The sequence below is a fragment of the Drosophila takahashii genome, chromosome 3L (assembly GCF_030179915.1).
Source record: "Drosophila takahashii strain IR98-3 E-12201 chromosome 3L, DtakHiC1v2, whole genome shotgun sequence".
NCBI lineage: Eukaryota > Metazoa > Arthropoda > Insecta > Diptera > Drosophilidae > Drosophila > Drosophila takahashii.
In genome coordinates, this window is record NC_091680.1 from 8,453,646 (window position 1) to 8,470,253 (window position 16,608).

Consider the following 16,608-nt stretch of genomic DNA (forward strand, 5'->3'; position numbering starts at 1 on the left):
AGGTGCTACTCAACAAAGTTGAACCCAACTCTAGGATAAATTTAACTCTAGTAATTTCAATAATACTTGGGTCCGAATACCTGTTTACCCATTAATTTTGGACAGGGCTGCAGTAAAAGATTTTACGACGAAAAGTATGCAGCACGGAAATATCAAATGCTGTGGGGTATGCAATGTAAGCTAAATGCAAAAACAAACTGAAATGTAATTACTAGTGGCCTAAAGAAGTCTAGTTGCTTTGTGGAATGGAATGATTTCGTTAAAATATTACATCTTTTGGACGCGGTTAAAACATCGATGCCTCTCATGCGCAGTTTCGCTCTGAATTGGACGCAAACATTTGTAACTAACTACGTAAAAGTAAACAACGCTCAAGATCTAATAGTTAACTAGACAATTTTAACAACAGTTTTTGACACAATTCAAGGCGCGGCCACATCGCCGTTGGCATTGTGATCCGTTTCGTTTGATTCGAGCAGCTGAGTCCAGTTGGCATTCGTCCTGACCACCTCGATGTCCTGGCGCAGCTGACGAAGCGGTGCAGGCAGCTCCATGGGCAGTCCGTCGTCCAAGACACGGGATACGTGCTCCAGTTGATTGGCGTAGATCCTAAGGCGTTCCACATTGTTGTTATCCTGAGGCGGGTTTTGGATCTGCTATTAGAGATTTGTAGAGCCACTCCAGAACGTATTATTTTGGTGCCCATACCTGACTGCCATTAACCATTTCGAGGTATCCACGAACTCGCGGGTCCTTCAGCTGGCCACCCGCTTGCCACATCTTGAGCAGGTTCAGGATTCCCAGGACATCGCCCTGCTCGGAGTCCTGGTTGGGGGAAAGCAGGCGCATGGGCGGGAACTCCGTGGTGGGCGACAGCTTCTTGTAGCTGCTGCAGAGTGTGCTCAGCGTGCAAATGTCCTCGTTGAGACGCTGGTCAGGATTATCGGATGGTGTTTTTTGGTATAGGTGGAGAAGCAGCAGCGTGGTGGTTACAATTAGTTTGGGGTCTCATTTTAAACGAAATAGTGCACTTTTGAACTTGATTTGGGACTGTCGTACCATCGAGATGTCGTTTGATGTTTGATGATTGTGGTGATGATGAAATAAGGTGAAACAAATTATATCGGAAGATCGATCGAACAGCTACAGCTACACAGCAACTCAAGTTATAAATAGGCCAAGTAATTTATTCAAAAATAATAATACTACAACTAAACTAAATCAATCAAATAATAGTATAAGATCGCGATCGAGATTGGTGTACAACATATGAGAATATATCTGATATAGAGATATATAGAAATGTCTTCGAAGGATGCGCAACAGAAAAAGTCCACAAAATAGCTCTCGGCGGCGATCAAATCTCAAAATCTTACGTCGATCTCGTTGCGATGGCGCTGCATTTCGGCCTTGGCGCCCCCGAGGTCGCTGCCCTTGATCATCAGCTCCTGGGTGGCGTCCATGAGTTCGTCCTGCAGCTTCAGATTGACGTCCTCCAAGTCTTTTAGTTTCTCCAGCATGTCCTCCTTGTGCTGCTGCAGTTTGTTCCTTAAAATAGTTTTATAATTAATTTAAATTCATTAAGAGTTCAAATAAGAAACCCACTTGTCAACTATCAATTGCTGTATGCAGTTGTCGTTGTCCAGCTGAACCAGTCTCAAGACCTTGAGCAACTTGGTCACCAGGGTGTCCACCTCGATCACCTGGTCCACCACAGCCTGTGCGGTGCTGTATTCCATCAGCGAGGGCAGCTCAGCCAGTTCCGCCAGCGAATCGTGGCAACTCAGCTCCTCCGTGTTGCACTGATCGCGAGGACTGAAATTAAAGTTATAAGTCAGCTATAAAAGATAATCCCTAGCAACCTACTTCATCGGCATGCCGTTCATCTTGTGCATATGCAGCTCCATTTGCTGGCGATTGGTGATGGCCTGGGACAACTGCTGCAGCGAGTCATCCCCGCCTGCTATCCCATTTAGGTTTAGGTTGTTTTGATGGCTACACTGACTAATCAATTCCGTGGGCAGCTCTATTTGGGAGATCATGCCCGTGCAGGAGGAGACCATGTTGTGCGAATGCGAATCCGGGTGGACCACATCCTCCAGCACGTTGTCCATCATCAGCAGGCAGGGTTCCGTCTCGGAGTCCAGCATCTCAGTGGAGTCTGAATCATCTAAAGGAAAAAATATGAGTTTATAAGCTATTAAATACAGCATTTTCCTACTACCTCCATTCCCGTGAGCCTCATGACCCGTGGTGCCCGTAGTAACGGCTTGAGCTGATCCCGAACCCACTCCGTTCCTCTTTCCCGCCTGTCGCAGGGACAACCGCTTGCCGGAATGGGTGGTGGCCTGGCGAATGGCACCGATGACGGCGGCGATGAAGGACTGATTGCGCTGCGGGGAGAGGGAACCGTCGCTGGCCAGGACCAGAGTGTGGATGGCATCGCCACTGGCGGCAGGACAAATGGGCAGGTCCAGGCCATTGGGCCTCTGGCCGTTCTGCACCTGCTCCGATTCCGCCTGGAAGCGAATGTCCTGCGGGAAATAATACGAATTAAAAGAAAAAAAAATGTTGATATGTGTCTAAAATACAAAATACAATGTGGTATTACAACAACGTGTTTTTTACACACTGTGTTTTTAACACAAATGAAAATTACATTGTGTTCAAAACACGCTGTGTAAAAAACACGCCGTGTAAATAACACAAAAGAAAATTACATTGTGTTAAAAACACGCTGTGTAAAAAACACCTCGCGTAAATAACACAAATGAGATGTGTGTGTTATTTATGTTTCTAATATACGTAGGATACAATTTTTTACACACAAGTCAATAACTTTTTTTTTAACACTTTGACATTTAACATATTAGTAGCACAAGTTTTTTACAGTGTGTTATTTTCCGAACCCTGACATAAATAGAATAAAAAACCCACCTCCAAGTCCTGCTCGGAAATACTGTATGAGTAGACCAGCTGCTCCACCAGACCATCCAGTCGAGAGTGCAATCCCGAGAGGGCAGTTGATGCTCCGGCCACCGAGGCATTCTGCTGGTGGATCAGCTCCCGCGACTTGTTCTCCAGGGCGGTGAACTTGGTCTGCAGCAGCCGGTTCTCCTGGCGCCGCTGCTCATTGAGCCGCACCAGATGTCGGCACTCATCCCGCAGGACCTTGGCCTCCTCCTCGCGATTGGCCAACTGCGCTTTGACCGCCTGATAGTCCGCTTCCAAATCCCTTAGAGCATCGCACTGGGCGGCCTTCTCGTGCTGCAGAAAGTCCTGCAGTTCACTGGACTCCTGTTCGATGGCCGCCTTCTCCTGGAGGAGCAGCTGCTGGGTGGCCAGGGATCTGCGCATCTCCAGCTGCAGGGCGCGGCACATCGATCTCAGCTGGCCAATCTCCTGCTGGCGCTCGAAGAGCTCATGGCCACTGATCTGGATCTGGGACTCCAGCATGAGCAGGCTGTCATGACCGCTGCCATCGCCACTGTCCTCCGACGTCGGAGTTCCCGCACTGGCACTCACCACTCGCGCCAGCTCCAGCATGCCCATCACGCGCTCGGTGTTGAGGTGCAGCTCCTGCTGCATGGCCAGCTTCTCCTCCCGCTCCCGCTGCAGTTTCCCGCTCAGCTGGCGCACCTCCTGGCGCAGTTGCTCCAGCTCCAGGTCTCGTTGGTCGGGTTCCGCCTGGGTGCTTTGATGCCGCTGCTCCACGGCGTCCAAGGCTCGCGTTTGCAGCAGACCGCCGCCCAAAACTTGCTCCAAATCCTCACTGGTCAGGGCAGTTTGCACAGCAGTTTCGTGATAGATTCTAGTCCTAGGAGTCACCGGCTGCGGTCTTCGCAGGGAGTTGACCTTGGCGGTGGCGGGAGCCAAACTCCGGCGACTTGTGGGCACCACCATCACCGAGGAGGTCATGCGGGCATCCACGACGGCCGCCCGGCTAATGGAGTTGCTCCTGGACAGCCGTCCCCCAGTGAGATCCTCCACCGACTGCTGTTTCCGGCGACGCGGGAGGGTTCCTCCCGGTGCAGGACTTCCCCGCATTCGGTTAACCGTCACCTCCGGGGTCACCGACATTCCGCGACGAGCCGCTCCCCGATTCGCCGGCCAACGACCGTCGTCCGAGGGCGTTCCCGGTGTCCTGGCCCGACTCAACGAGGGCGTTCGCTGCACCTGGCTGAGCCGCTGGACCGACTGCGCCCGATTCAGGGCATTGGGCAGCGTATCCGGTTTCTGGGGGCGGGCCAGGCGCGCCGAGGTGGGCGTGGCAGCGGAACTGGGCACTCGAAAGGAGGAGGAGGTCGAAAGGCGCGACTTTTCCCTTTGAGTGGAAGGTGTGCCAGGTGTTCCTGGCCCCACAGTATTTCTGGGCAGGCTCTCCGCTCTCTTTAGGTTGGCCACTCTGCCGCGTAATTGATCCTTGGCCGGACTACCCGTTGACTCCGCTGGCTCGAACATGGCCACCTTCTTCTTCACCGAACCCGTTCTCCTAGGCGGCGGTGTGGTCTTTTCACTGCCCGTTTCACTGGGCTCCTGGGCCACTGTGGTCACCTTAAGCTCACAGCTGTCGTAGATCTCCTCCAGACCATTGCTACTCGTGTAGCCGCCACTCGTGCTGCTCAGTCCACGTTGCAGGGTGACCCGCGAGAGGCAACAACTGGCCACATCCAGCCCACTGTCGCTGCCATCGCAATTGCCCGGCGTCACTACGGATTCACTCAGCTCCAGGCTGCTCATGCCCACCATCAGCTGCTGCTCCTCCAGGCAGACAATCGGTCGCTGTTCCTCCGCCTGCGATGCCATCTCGAAGAGAGTGGCGGACATGGCCGAGCGATAGTCCACTGGGGGTATAATAAAATAAAGAAAAGGAAAGGAATTTTGTTAGTCAGAGCACTAAAGAAAATCATTTACGTACGTAGAGTTACAGCTAAATTGGTTTCTAATTTAATTACCCACTAACTTTAACTATTTTTTGATAATATGTACTTTTATTTTAATCTTTACAAGTGGTTGTAAATTTTCAGGTCTTAGTTCCTATTGATCTTAATTTTTTTTTTTTTAAGTTCCAACGAATTTAGACAATCTGATCAATAATTTCTTTGTTCGAATTTTACAAAAAATCTTTAGGTAAATAATTATAATCCTGTTCTATTAATTTTTTTCAGCTTATTTACACCGCTAAAATAGTATAAATAAACCCACTGACTAATAATACAAAGTTATTATTATTTATTTTCCGCAAATTCTTTTCTTCTGTGCAGTGATTCACTTGGGGCGACCCACATTTCGGGATGCGTATTTTTGGGATGCTGGCATTTCGCACCGATTCCCCATTTCCCGCTCCCATTCTCTCGGCATGCGACACAAACAAGTTGCATGCCACCGACCTTTTCCCGAATGCAAAAATAGGATTTTCGAATACAATTCATTTTTTCGGTCAAGTTGCCCGGCACGCAACCCAAAACAGATGGACGATGGACGAACGGACTGGTGGATGCATCGTGACCAGGACAAATCGGATGGCCCCCAGGCTGTGATTGACTTGAACTAGTTTACAGGAGACCGACACGACACGAAATGTGCACCTGGCGACGTCCCAGCGAAGTGGGCCATCGCCTGGGTCTGTCGTAAATAAATTATGAGGAGCACTCATTGTCTCGTGGGGTCGTCATCGTCGAAATGCCTGAGGTTGCCAGCACACATTTTGTGTGGCTGTTGTGGCACGTTGACCCACCTCGCAGACGGCTGTGGGCCATCATCGCGGAACTTTCCAAATTCGCATCCAATTGTTGTGCCAGAAATTTGCTCCGCAATTCGCACCCTATCATAGCCATCATCATTCTAGTTGACTCACATTAAGATTCATACAAGACCAGGTCGTAGATGTTGGCGCCTATTGAAAATGGATTTTTAATTTAAGAGTTGGGAATGGTGCTGAGTAAAGGTGTAAGTTAATTTTTAGAAAATAATTAATATTATTATTTATTAACTTATGAGGAAACAAAAAAAATTTAGTAACGATTTAAAAAATCTAGTAAGTTTTAATTTATTATCCTAAAATTAAACAGATACTCTTATACAAATTTCTATAAATTAAAATCTCTTTAAAATAACTATCCTATCGTAGATACTTCAAATCCTGTAAAAGTAAAGTTGAGTGAGGGTATTGAGGGTTCACCACATGGAAATTTTAAGCTGCTATATTTTTAAAGCTTGTTTGGCCTTACATTACAGTCCCGGTTAGACACACGTCATTAGCGTCATGTTTGTTATGCGATCTCCCAGAGATTTGGGCAAATTTGGAAGATTTCATCACGGTGGAGTTGAGTGCGAAGGGAGATCTTAATGAAGTTGCTCCAGTTTTCAGTTTTCAAATTGGAAGTTTATTTGAGGCGAATTACCGTACATTGCGAGCGCCCAGACTTGGCCAATTGCCAACCGGTTTGATAGAAATGCCCTTCCACCTCCCCACTAACCGTTTTTTTTTTTTCAATTTTCTCTTTAGCCAGAATGAAAGATCCTGGCAAACGACCTTGTTTACGATATGTTAAAGGCTGTCTCAAGTCGTGCCCGCCACTCGGGCAATGCTCGAGTTGACTTTAAAGAGACGTTGCAGCCGGCTTGGCTCGTTTTCCCAACTAGACATCTAGATGAGACAGCCCCCAAATGAAGACCACTCGAAAGCGCTGATGGGGAAGACTCCAAGAGCCTCCTCAGCGGGCCCTCCCTCCCCCCAGTAGGGTGCTAAAAGAGGCGAAGCCAAGTCACATGTCCACACACAGAGATACACACAAAGTATCCACTGAATACTGGATACACATAGAGCCATTGAAGAGAAGGGAAAAGGATGGGAAGTCGGGATCGGGATTGCGACTGCGACTGCAAACGGGAATGAAGTCGCCGCTAATCCACGAATCGATTGAAAAGCCATGGCCCTGGCAGTGAAAGATGCAAGTCTGCCGAGATGCAGAGATGCCAAGAAAAAAACGAGTTTCGCATCTAAAACTGAGACTGAGGCCTTATCGAAGTCGAGCCTGTCACTTTGTCGGTGCCAAGGCGCTTGGCGGAATTGAGAGAATAAACCGGAACTGACGCGGAATTTATGCACTGCAAACAAAAAAACGACTTCAAAGCATAAAACCCTAAAACAGCAAATTCTTATATAATTTTAAAAGCAACCAGTTTCAAATATTATAACATTTTCTTAAATATTTTGAAATCAATCAAAAGAAAAGTATTAAAAAAATAATTTAAAAGTGTTTGATTAAAATTTCTACTTTACAAGGTAGAAAATACACAAAACTGAGTTTGTATACATATTTTTGCTTTCAGTTCTAGTCATTATTTTTCTCTCTGGAAGATACAACAAGATGCAACAATGTTTTAGCGAATAATAGTTCAAGGCGAAAGCTTTATAAACACAGAGAAACCTACACTGAGAATAGAAACCCTTGAGGGCGATTTCGTCACGGCACATTAACTCCAATCAATGGGCAAAGTATTCCTCTCCAAGGGGCCCACTAATTCGATTAAGGCGCTCGACAGAGCAAGAATATACTGTATAGCCATAAGGCACCGGCGACGTCGCGATGTCGCTGACTTTGCCAAGTTAATTGCACTTAGCCGGGTTGCGCGGATGGGAAATGGAAAATGGGAAAAGTTGCAAGAGATGCAAGTGCCACAAGTGCTGCGCTTAACGCTTCGCTCGGCATTAATTGCGGCGTTTGATGTCTCAGATGCGTCTGCCGGTGACTGTCAACGGTCACACACCAATCTCATGTCTTTCATTCATCGGGGATTAGCATCCAGTGATTGAACAGAAGGCGGCCTTATCTCAACGATTTCGCTGATTTTACAACGCACTCCTGGGTGAGAGTTTTGAGTCGTTAAGATAAGCTGGATTAAGGAAAGCCATATGGCAGTGGCTCCTTTCTTTATCGGAATTACGGAAAACGAAACCAGATTTTGTATATCTCGCAGAATTCAACGGCTTATCGCATCTCCGACCACGGTCAAGCTGATTTCCTGGGAACCGCTCAGCAATTTGTTCCTCAATTATGCATTCCCATACAAACAGATATACGAGTATATGTACTCCAAATCGCATGACAATTCAGAGCAGAATCTGCATAAACAGCGCGTTACACGACTATAAGGCCATGTACACTTTTTGATTATATATTTTCTATACTGAGGGTTTCTTCTTATGAAAATATAAGCATATAATGGTTTAAACTTAACAATATCAAGCGTTATCATTCTTTCTCAAAACTCATATTTTATATGTATTTGATTATTTATGCGATCGTAGTTCCCTGGTCAGTGATTCTGCGCCATATGTTCTGGACTTTTTTCCTGAACTTAAAAAGGGGAAATACAAACGTTCACTTGCATAAATTTCTCCTCTCGTTTCAGTCCGTCTGTTGTGGCAGTTGCATTGAAAACAATTTATTTCCCCATACAGTGAGTAGCTACAGCAATTTATTTTGTGTCGCAGATTGGGGCAGGGGATTAGCGGAACCCCATCTCAATGCCCACTTGCTGGAACTGGAATCCCAGATACTCGCGGCACGTAGAACTCAATTGATAGGGCTTCATTTTGGGAGGGAGTTAGTTCTGGCGATGGTTAATTGATATGGAACCGGGTATTATTGGAGGCCCACGTTCTGTGTAACTGTATTTGTAACAGGTGGTCGTGCGTGGGCGATTGCCACGCCCCAAAGAAGTGAGTCCACTCCCCGAAAACCGTTTTGTTGTTTGTCAAAGCACTTCCTGTGCTGCCAGCGATCCACGAAACTCAAATGAAGTGAAACATTTGTGCCGCGAATTACAATCGAGTTGCCCCCGGTCGGTGTCCCCTGCCCCTTCCTCTCCCTCCCCTTTTTTAGTTGCAGCCCGCATCTGCTGAACAGCCGAGCCCCTCCCCATAACCAAACACCATCCCCTCCGCCCCCCGATGCAGTTATAATGAGTTGCAGTTGCAAGTTGTGCGCACAGTTTTCGTCTGGGGGACGGACGTCAATTCAAAACTGCGCACACAGAAAATAAAATACTGGAATATTTACCAGGGACCGTAAATAATCATTATTTGAGATTTTTATTTTAAAAGGCCTACTGAGGTTTTTACAAGTTTTAATCAACAATTTAATTTGCAGTTAATTTGCTTTCCAGATTGGTTGAAATGCATATACTTTGTGGACAAGAGTAAAAAAAAGTAATTTTTATTTACACTAGCTTTCGAAACCAAAACACAAAATGTTACAAGTATTGAGAAATTATCTTAAAATTAATTACAACTCAATTCTCAAAGCTAAGACTAAGGAACATATATCTTATCTTCATAAAAGTTAGGTTCATTAATCGACTTTTCATGATGGTTTCATAAGATGCCTTATGTAGAAATTTATTGGAAAATAGTTTTAGTTTTTCTCAGTGCTCTGAGTTTATTATTCGGAGAAGGGGCAGGAGTCATATCTGTGGGCTGTGGGGTAAGTCGAAGAACTTTCCGACTCTTCCGGGTTCTTTCCCTCTATCTGGCTTCGCCTATATTTTGGTGTTTTCGTTCTGTATTGCACCTGCCGACTTATCGCGCATTATGCACACAGCGCGGACCAGAAAATTGTAAGCATGATTTTCTAATTTTTAGCCGATTCCCTTGTCTCCTCTTCGCGGCTTTGCTTTATTCATTTTTCATTTTTTCTGTTCAAAACAGTTTCAATTTGTTTTGGGGCCAACTCCCGCCGTTTGGAGTATCAAGAACTAAGAACTAAAACCGAAAAGGGGCGGGGTATTAAAAACCTGGATAGGCGTGCCAGCTGACTATCACGAACACAGCTTTTGGGGATCGGGAATATTGGGTAACGGGTAACGGGAATGGACGTACTGGGCATTGGGCATTAGATATTGGGAAACAATAATACGAGTAGTCGGCGTAGCAGGAAGAAGCGGCCGACTGAATCGCTCATCGCTTTTGAAGTTTTTAAAGTTTGCCTCTGGTGTGTTGTTGTTGATTTAGACGCCTATGTTGTGCTACTGTTGTTGTTGCTGTTGTTTTGTTTAGTGCCGTAAACTATAAACAATTTTTGGCGGCTTCTCAGTCAACGGCAACGGCACGCAAAAGTTTCGCTTTGCATTTGCTGGAAAGTTTTTTCGAAAAGCAGATTGGGAAACAGTGAAAAGTAGGCAACTCGAAGAGCTCGAAAGTACTTTACATTCTGAGGATTACACTGGACTACAAAAATATTTGAATATTGTTTAAATTCTATATTTGATTTTAAAGTATTATCTTAGAAAACCTTTCTGCTAAATATTTTTTTTTATCATCCCATTGATTTTCTTATCATCCCAAGAAATACCAAATAATTCCCTAAAATTTATTTTACTGCACCATTTTAGTTACATGAATAAAATGATTTATTTGAAGAACCCTCATATCTTGAAACTCTTTTTGCATCCGAAAGACCGCATTAATCATGCTTCCCGCGGCGCCTATAAATAACTTTTAATAGGCAGCCAGCGATTGAAATGTATTCCGCCAATGGAGTCTGTTGTGACAAATGTACCGCACTTGATTTGTTTTAGATGTGCGGAACTGCTGAGGGCGGAATATCGTTCGTTGGCCTGGTCCAAATGCGAACCGGAATAGACCGGCGGAGACCGGAATGAAATGGTGACTAGTACTTCTCTTTCCTTTCCCACTCGCTGCAGTGGCTCTCTTTGTGAAACTCTCCGGCTTAATTAACAACTCATTGCGTTGGCAATTACGCCAACTACTAAAATTATTTGTCATATGTCGGAGAAAGTCGAGATTGCGGCTGCGGCTTGATCTCCATCGCAATGTTCGGATACTTGGCCTATGGCAACTTGGTCTTTTAACAGTTTGGGTATCAAGAAAATGGCTCTTTACGACATGCCATAATACACATAGTTTTCATACCAATGCGAGTAAAAACAATGAGTGGTGTACTTCACGCTCCGTGGAGTTTTTCAGCGGCATGCGCCACACGACACTCTCCGCCGCCCCAAGGTGGTGGCAGGGAGGGGGAAAGCGGGGGGCGGGACGAGGCAGTCTTGACCATTGACCAGCGCCGCTCAGAGTTGAGCTTGACTGGAGGCAATCCAATAAAACCGAGCCAACGACACAGGGAAAAAATCAAACCTATTTTATATATGGGTAAAAATATATTTTATCGAATTTAATTCTAAGGAATTCCCAAACCAGAGGTCTACAGGCTTTCTACCCTTTCAGAAATCCCCCGATAATAATATTTGTTGGCTATCAATATACATTTTTATCATTTATCATTAAGATACGTATTCGATATGATAGCAATATATTTTTGGAACCAAATATGTCAAGTAGATAAGCTACATTGATGACAAATAAATTGAAAGTTTTATTCTTATCAAGTTTATAGAGTCAGATTATTAGTTTTACAGGTTTATATTTAAGATATTTTCTCCAAGTGCACAAGTAGTCGAAAGCGGCACTGAGACAAAGCGAATGGAAAGCATCTGGAGACGCCTGAAAGTCTCGCCTGAGAGCCTCGCTCATTGTCAACGCGAGTCTCGAGAGCTTTGGCAAGGTTCCAGGCAGGCTTTTCAGAACCGTTCTCCAAGGCATAACCCTCTGAAACGCAATAACCGAATGGCTATTGTCTGGGGAAAGACGAGATGAGGCTGCAGCCTGAATTCTGTCCTGTTTGCCCTCGTTTATCGTGTTTCAAGGGTTACCAAACCGAAAACGAAGCAAATCTGGCCATTCAACTGACCTTGAAAACCACAACCAGACATGTGTCCGTATGTGAGACCGTTACTGATTATAAACAATGCAAAATTTGGACAAGTTTTGGGGGGAAGAGAGTGTCGCTAAAAAAAACAGGCTCGAATCAGTGAGCTGTTAGATTTCGCACACTTTATAAACTTGTTTATCATAAATTATTGCCTTTATTATTGAGAGACTCGCCAATCGGACATTTATATGTCGGTTATGGGGGGAAATACATAGAAAATGCAGTGCTTATCTGGGGGGTGGTGATTTCGGGGAAGCCAAAGTGGTAAGAAGTGCTAAAACTGGAAAGTGCTGATAAGTCGTATCGGCGAAAGGCGTATGGGAAAGCAAAATGTGTCACACGATGTGAGTGGAAGGAAAAAGAACGGAGGCTTGTTTCTTACGACTCTCAGCGGAAACTGCATTAATTGATGCTTAATTAGCGTTTTCCTCAACTCACTCTGCATTATGCCTTATACCCTCCCCCAACTCCAAGTCGCAAATTGTCGCATTATGGAGTAACGGTTGCAATGTCCGCTCCATCAATCGGGGCTTATGAATATGGTAAACTCTACTTAAGCAGACCGGAATACACCGGGAGAAATTAGACCATTCATAAAATATGGCTAACTTTAAAAGTCATCAGAAACAAATCATTTCTTATAAAGCGATACGATCTTGGGGCTAGATTACTAAAAAAGTAAATCGATTTTTTTTGTTTCACTACCGCCAACATGCCATGTTGACCCCCATATTGCAGCATAACTTTTTCCAGTGTGTCAGGTTGTGACTGTTTGACTGAGTGACTGGATGACTGAATGACGGACTGACATCAAATTGCACTCTTCCTGATTGCCTCGTCGCTTCAAAATCGATTATCGGCGAAGTCATGCAACTGAAATTATATTCATCGCTTGCCACATGCATATACATACAAAGTTAACGCTGCATAATGAAGCGGGCGACGTGGCTAGGATACTAAATCCGGAAGCCCCAAGTCGGACGGTCCTGACCTTTTTAATTTCAGCTAAAAAGCAAAACCACACGACGCCAAGACTTGAGGCCTGCCACCTCTGACCCACCACAACCACCCCCTCAACCAATGTGGTTTCAACTTAAGACGCGGCTCATATTCGATAACCACTTTCTACCCGCCAAAGACTTACGGTGGAGATTCATTAAGTTAAACTGCCGTCTGGGTTATAAACAATTAATATCATTTTGATGTGCATTTCTGTATGGACTTTCCTCATATCTTAAAATCTAGTCAGCAAAGTACAACAGAATTTATTTGTAGGAGTTATTCAACACCAAAGGACCAAAGGTAGTCATCAATCGGGTAATTTTTCATATCAATTTTGGTCTGTACTGTGTTCAAAATGATATCAAAATGATATTTCCGAACATATGATTTTGAACCATATTGATATGAAATCTTACCATTTTGTTATGATATGAAACTATATCAATTAGACATTGTTCCGTTTTTTCAGCTAATGATATTACAATATTTTAAGAAGTTTGAATTGGAATCAACTTTATCCCTTAAATGTTCTTCTTTCTGTAGCTCTACTGTAGTTACTCACCCACGGAGTTGGAGTTAAAGGAGGAAAACTGTGCCAGCGGTTGAGGCTGCTGGAGTTTCGTTCGTTGATTCGCTCGTTCGCTGTTTTGTTTGTTTGTTTGTTTGTCGAACTGTTGTTTTTGCTGCTCAGTTGTTGTTCCTTTGGTGGGCGACGATGGAAATGTCAGAGGGTCGCGGCATTACGGCCTCCCAGGGCATTCTCTTTTTTCCTCGCTTTTTTTGTTATTTTTTCAGCGCTGCCTGATAATTCTATTATTGCTCTCGCTCTCTTGGGGGGAGTGCAAAATAATGGATGGCAATTCGCGGACGGAAATTTGCGAATTTGGCGAGTCGCTTGAGTTTTGTGCAAATTGAATGCACAAACACAGAGAACGAAAGGGAGAGAAATTATCACCGGTCTTCTCGTTTTCTCTCTCCCACACACACACTCGCGCGAATTTTCGTGACAGCTGCAGCTGAAAAAAAGGGATCACTCAAGGACTCGGACTCGTCCTATTCTGTCGTTCCCTCTCCTCTCTCTTTATTCACTTCCTTTTATGGTTCCGTTTACCTAACTCAACTGTTTATTTGTATTGCCAGGACTCGCACACACACACACACACGTGAGGACCAACACTAGCGCACTGCAGCTGAGCTCAAAGGAAAAATCGATGGTGAATTTGCGAATTAAAAGTCCATGCCGCACATCGATTAATTTGCCGCAAATGCCAGCCTGTCGCTTTAATTTAGTTTTTCAGCCTTGTTTTTTTTTCTTGCTGCTTGGGAGCAAAAACACCGCAAGGCTTCAGTGGAGAAAACCCGTTCCGCGCGCAGGAAAGTCGGAAAAACGAAAATCGAAAAGCGACTAAGTAACAAAACGCGCCCACTCGGCGAAAACAACAAGTTTAAATATTAATTAAATCGATTTATGTTTACTAAGTCACAATATGCATCGTTATACTTCTTTTAAGTATCCATATTTTGGTTGATTTTCTGGAGACGAACAAAAACTCACTATCACGACGATTTTCTCTTCGGTTCCTTTGCAAATATCGGTTCGAGTGCCGCAACTCCGCAGGCTTTAAGGAAATATTGATAATTCTTTAAAATTATTTTTAATAGGAACCGAAAACAGCGCGCGCTGCAGCGCTCTCTCGAAAAATTACAGAGAGAATAAGGTGCTGGTTGCTTATATAGATTTTTGAATCTTTAGAGAAACCGAATAAATGTAACGTAAAAATACCAAAACCGGGCATTCTTCCTCTCTCACTATGTTAACAGACTGGTGTATCTCACTGTTATGTATCAGCCGCTGTTAAAAGTATCTGTCGGTTGCATGAAAAGTATCTTTAAGATGAAATTCAAATTTTGCATTTCTTTATAAGGTTTTTTGTTGTCTTTTATTTTAGAAAACATATGTTTTTCGTAATAATTAAATACTCATTCAGAAATTCCTCATTCATAAGTAGAATCAACGAAAACCGGTTTTGGGTTCGCCAGCATATTGTTGGCGGGCCCTTTTCAAATACGATTATTAAAATACCAAACAACTTACAGATTAAATACCAAACTGTCTTATACAATATCTTATACGTGATTTTATTTATAATACTTATAAAAAAGTTTTAAAATTTACAAATTTTCTTATTTATAGAATATTTTAAATTTAATGAAATTTAAAAAGGTTTTATAAAATGATTTTTGACAAATTAGATGTTATTATTTTTTAAAAACTTTATAGAACTAAAAAAAGATGTCAATTGAAATAAATGTTAATTATTTTTTATTTTATGAAACTTTTATTTTTGAAATACGTTTTTAGATCTAAGTACTAAAAGTAAATATTATTCGTAAACAAATATTTGCAGTTACGTTTCCATACAAAATCATACATAAAATTCTTTAATCATGTGATCAATCGTATTTCCCAGTTCCATGCAATAAATATACTATAATGACGTCATACGTTTTTCAAAATACAATTTAATCATTACCAGTTATGGTTCTTTGTTAAAAAAAGTATTTTGTTTTTTCGTAAATTATGACTTAAACCTACTATATTTCCAATATTTTGAAATTTACCGATTTCATATGATTGCGAAATATTTTTGAGGTTACCTTTGGCTTTGAAATTATGTAACTTTTAAAACACGTGATTATTAGAAGTAGTTTCCCAATCCCATAAAAAGCGCTTTGTCTAAAAATAGCCAGGATGACGTCACCTTTATCGCCCGTTTGTATAAGTATGTGTCTGATAAACAAATGCAAATGTTTGCAAACCAAAAGTCGCGATAAGCTTGGCGCCAAAGTTGCCTATAAAAGCTGAGCAGCTAAATACCAGAAAAGCCAGTCGAAATCAAGTGTTCCAGTGAAGCAGAAGTTCCAGCAGCAACATCAACAGATCCCGCAGCAACACCAGTAGTTCCCGCAGCAATACCAGCAGTTGCAACAGTTAAATCCAGACCAGCGGCAGCAATAAATCCAAAGAGCAAAGTGTTAAGTGAATTTCTTATCGAGGCAGGTGTAAACTAGTGCGAAAATGTCGCAATCTGATAACGCGGCACGTGAGCAAACTGCGGCAAATCCGGTGCCCGAGGCATGTCAAGGCTGCCGCGGTCAATTGCCACGTGCCACGCCGGTGGAAGTGGAGGACATGGCCACCCCGTCGCTGGAGAAGCTCATCCGCAAGGCCAATATGGCTCAGAAAATGCTGAACGATGTAATGAAGCAAATCCAGAAGCAGCAAGAATCTCAGGCCTCCACCAAGGAGACCAAATCCAAGCACCGAAGTTCCGAAGGAGGTAAAAGTCGACACAGTGGACGCAAACATCGTGGTCACCACCATCACTCTAGCTCATCTTCCAGTTCCAGTTCCGGCCAGAGTGACTGCGAGCTGATTCTCGCCGAGAAGGAGGAGATCATGCCCAGGAGGAGACACATTCGGGAGGATCGCAAGCGTGATCGCTCCAGGTCCCGCGGTCGCTCCCGTGGTCACTCGCGCGGTCGTTCTCATGGGCGTTCTCGTTCCAGGTCCTACACCGATCCACGACGATCCCGATCCCGAGCACTGCCCCTGGCTCTGCCCGTTCGGATTTCAGTGTGAGTATCTGGCATCATTCAGTATTATCCATTACCCATTTTATCCCCTAAGTGTGCACAGAAATAAAAATCAAAAAAAAATTTAAAAATATTATATACAAATTTTAAAGTGTGTTTTATTTATAATTTCGTTATCAAAATTAGTGGGGGGATCAATGTATTAGTATGTTAG

General features: G+C 43.9%; 2 protein-coding genes across 5 annotated transcripts; one reads left to right on the plus strand and one right to left on the minus strand.

The window, feature by feature from the left end:
* Positions 1 to 140: 140 nt before the first annotated feature.
* corn (microtubule-binding protein cornetto) lies at positions 141 to 14,489 on the minus strand. 3 transcript variants are annotated; one of them, XM_070214822.1, is made up of 8 exons: positions 13,360 to 14,489; positions 2,938 to 4,844; positions 2,225 to 2,534; positions 1,867 to 2,170; positions 1,606 to 1,815; positions 1,377 to 1,548; positions 709 to 930; positions 141 to 653 (listed from the first exon to the last, which is right to left on the minus strand). In XM_070214822.1, the coding sequence occupies exons 2-8, from the start codon at positions 4,825 to 4,827 to the stop codon at positions 423 to 425; spliced, it is 3,339 nt and encodes a 1,112-aa protein (XP_070070923.1). In that variant the 5' UTR covers positions 4,828 to 4,844; positions 13,360 to 14,489; the 3' UTR covers positions 141 to 422. The 3 variants fall into 3 exon arrangements, with proteins under 3 accessions (XP_070070923.1, XP_017009471.2, XP_017009472.2); XM_017153982.3 differs by lacking the exon at positions 13,360 to 14,489 and having other exon boundaries at positions 141 to 635; XM_017153983.3 differs by lacking the exons at positions 141 to 653; positions 709 to 930; positions 13,360 to 14,489 and adding an exon at positions 968 to 1,050.
* Positions 14,490 to 15,699: 1,210 nt separating this feature from the next.
* LOC108065780 (RNA-binding motif protein, X-linked 2) lies at positions 15,700 to 16,510 on the plus strand. Of its 2 annotated transcripts, none has more exons than XM_017153920.3 (2): positions 15,700 to 15,788; positions 15,859 to 16,510. In XM_017153920.3, the coding sequence occupies exon 2, from the start codon at positions 15,877 to 15,879 to the stop codon at positions 16,438 to 16,440; it is 564 nt and encodes a 187-aa protein (XP_017009409.2). In that variant the 5' UTR covers positions 15,700 to 15,788; positions 15,859 to 15,876; the 3' UTR covers positions 16,441 to 16,510. The 2 variants fall into 2 exon arrangements, with proteins under 2 accessions (XP_017009409.2, XP_070071275.1); XM_070215174.1 differs by having other exon boundaries at positions 15,708 to 16,138; positions 16,203 to 16,379.
* Positions 16,511 to 16,608: the final 98 nt, after the last annotated feature.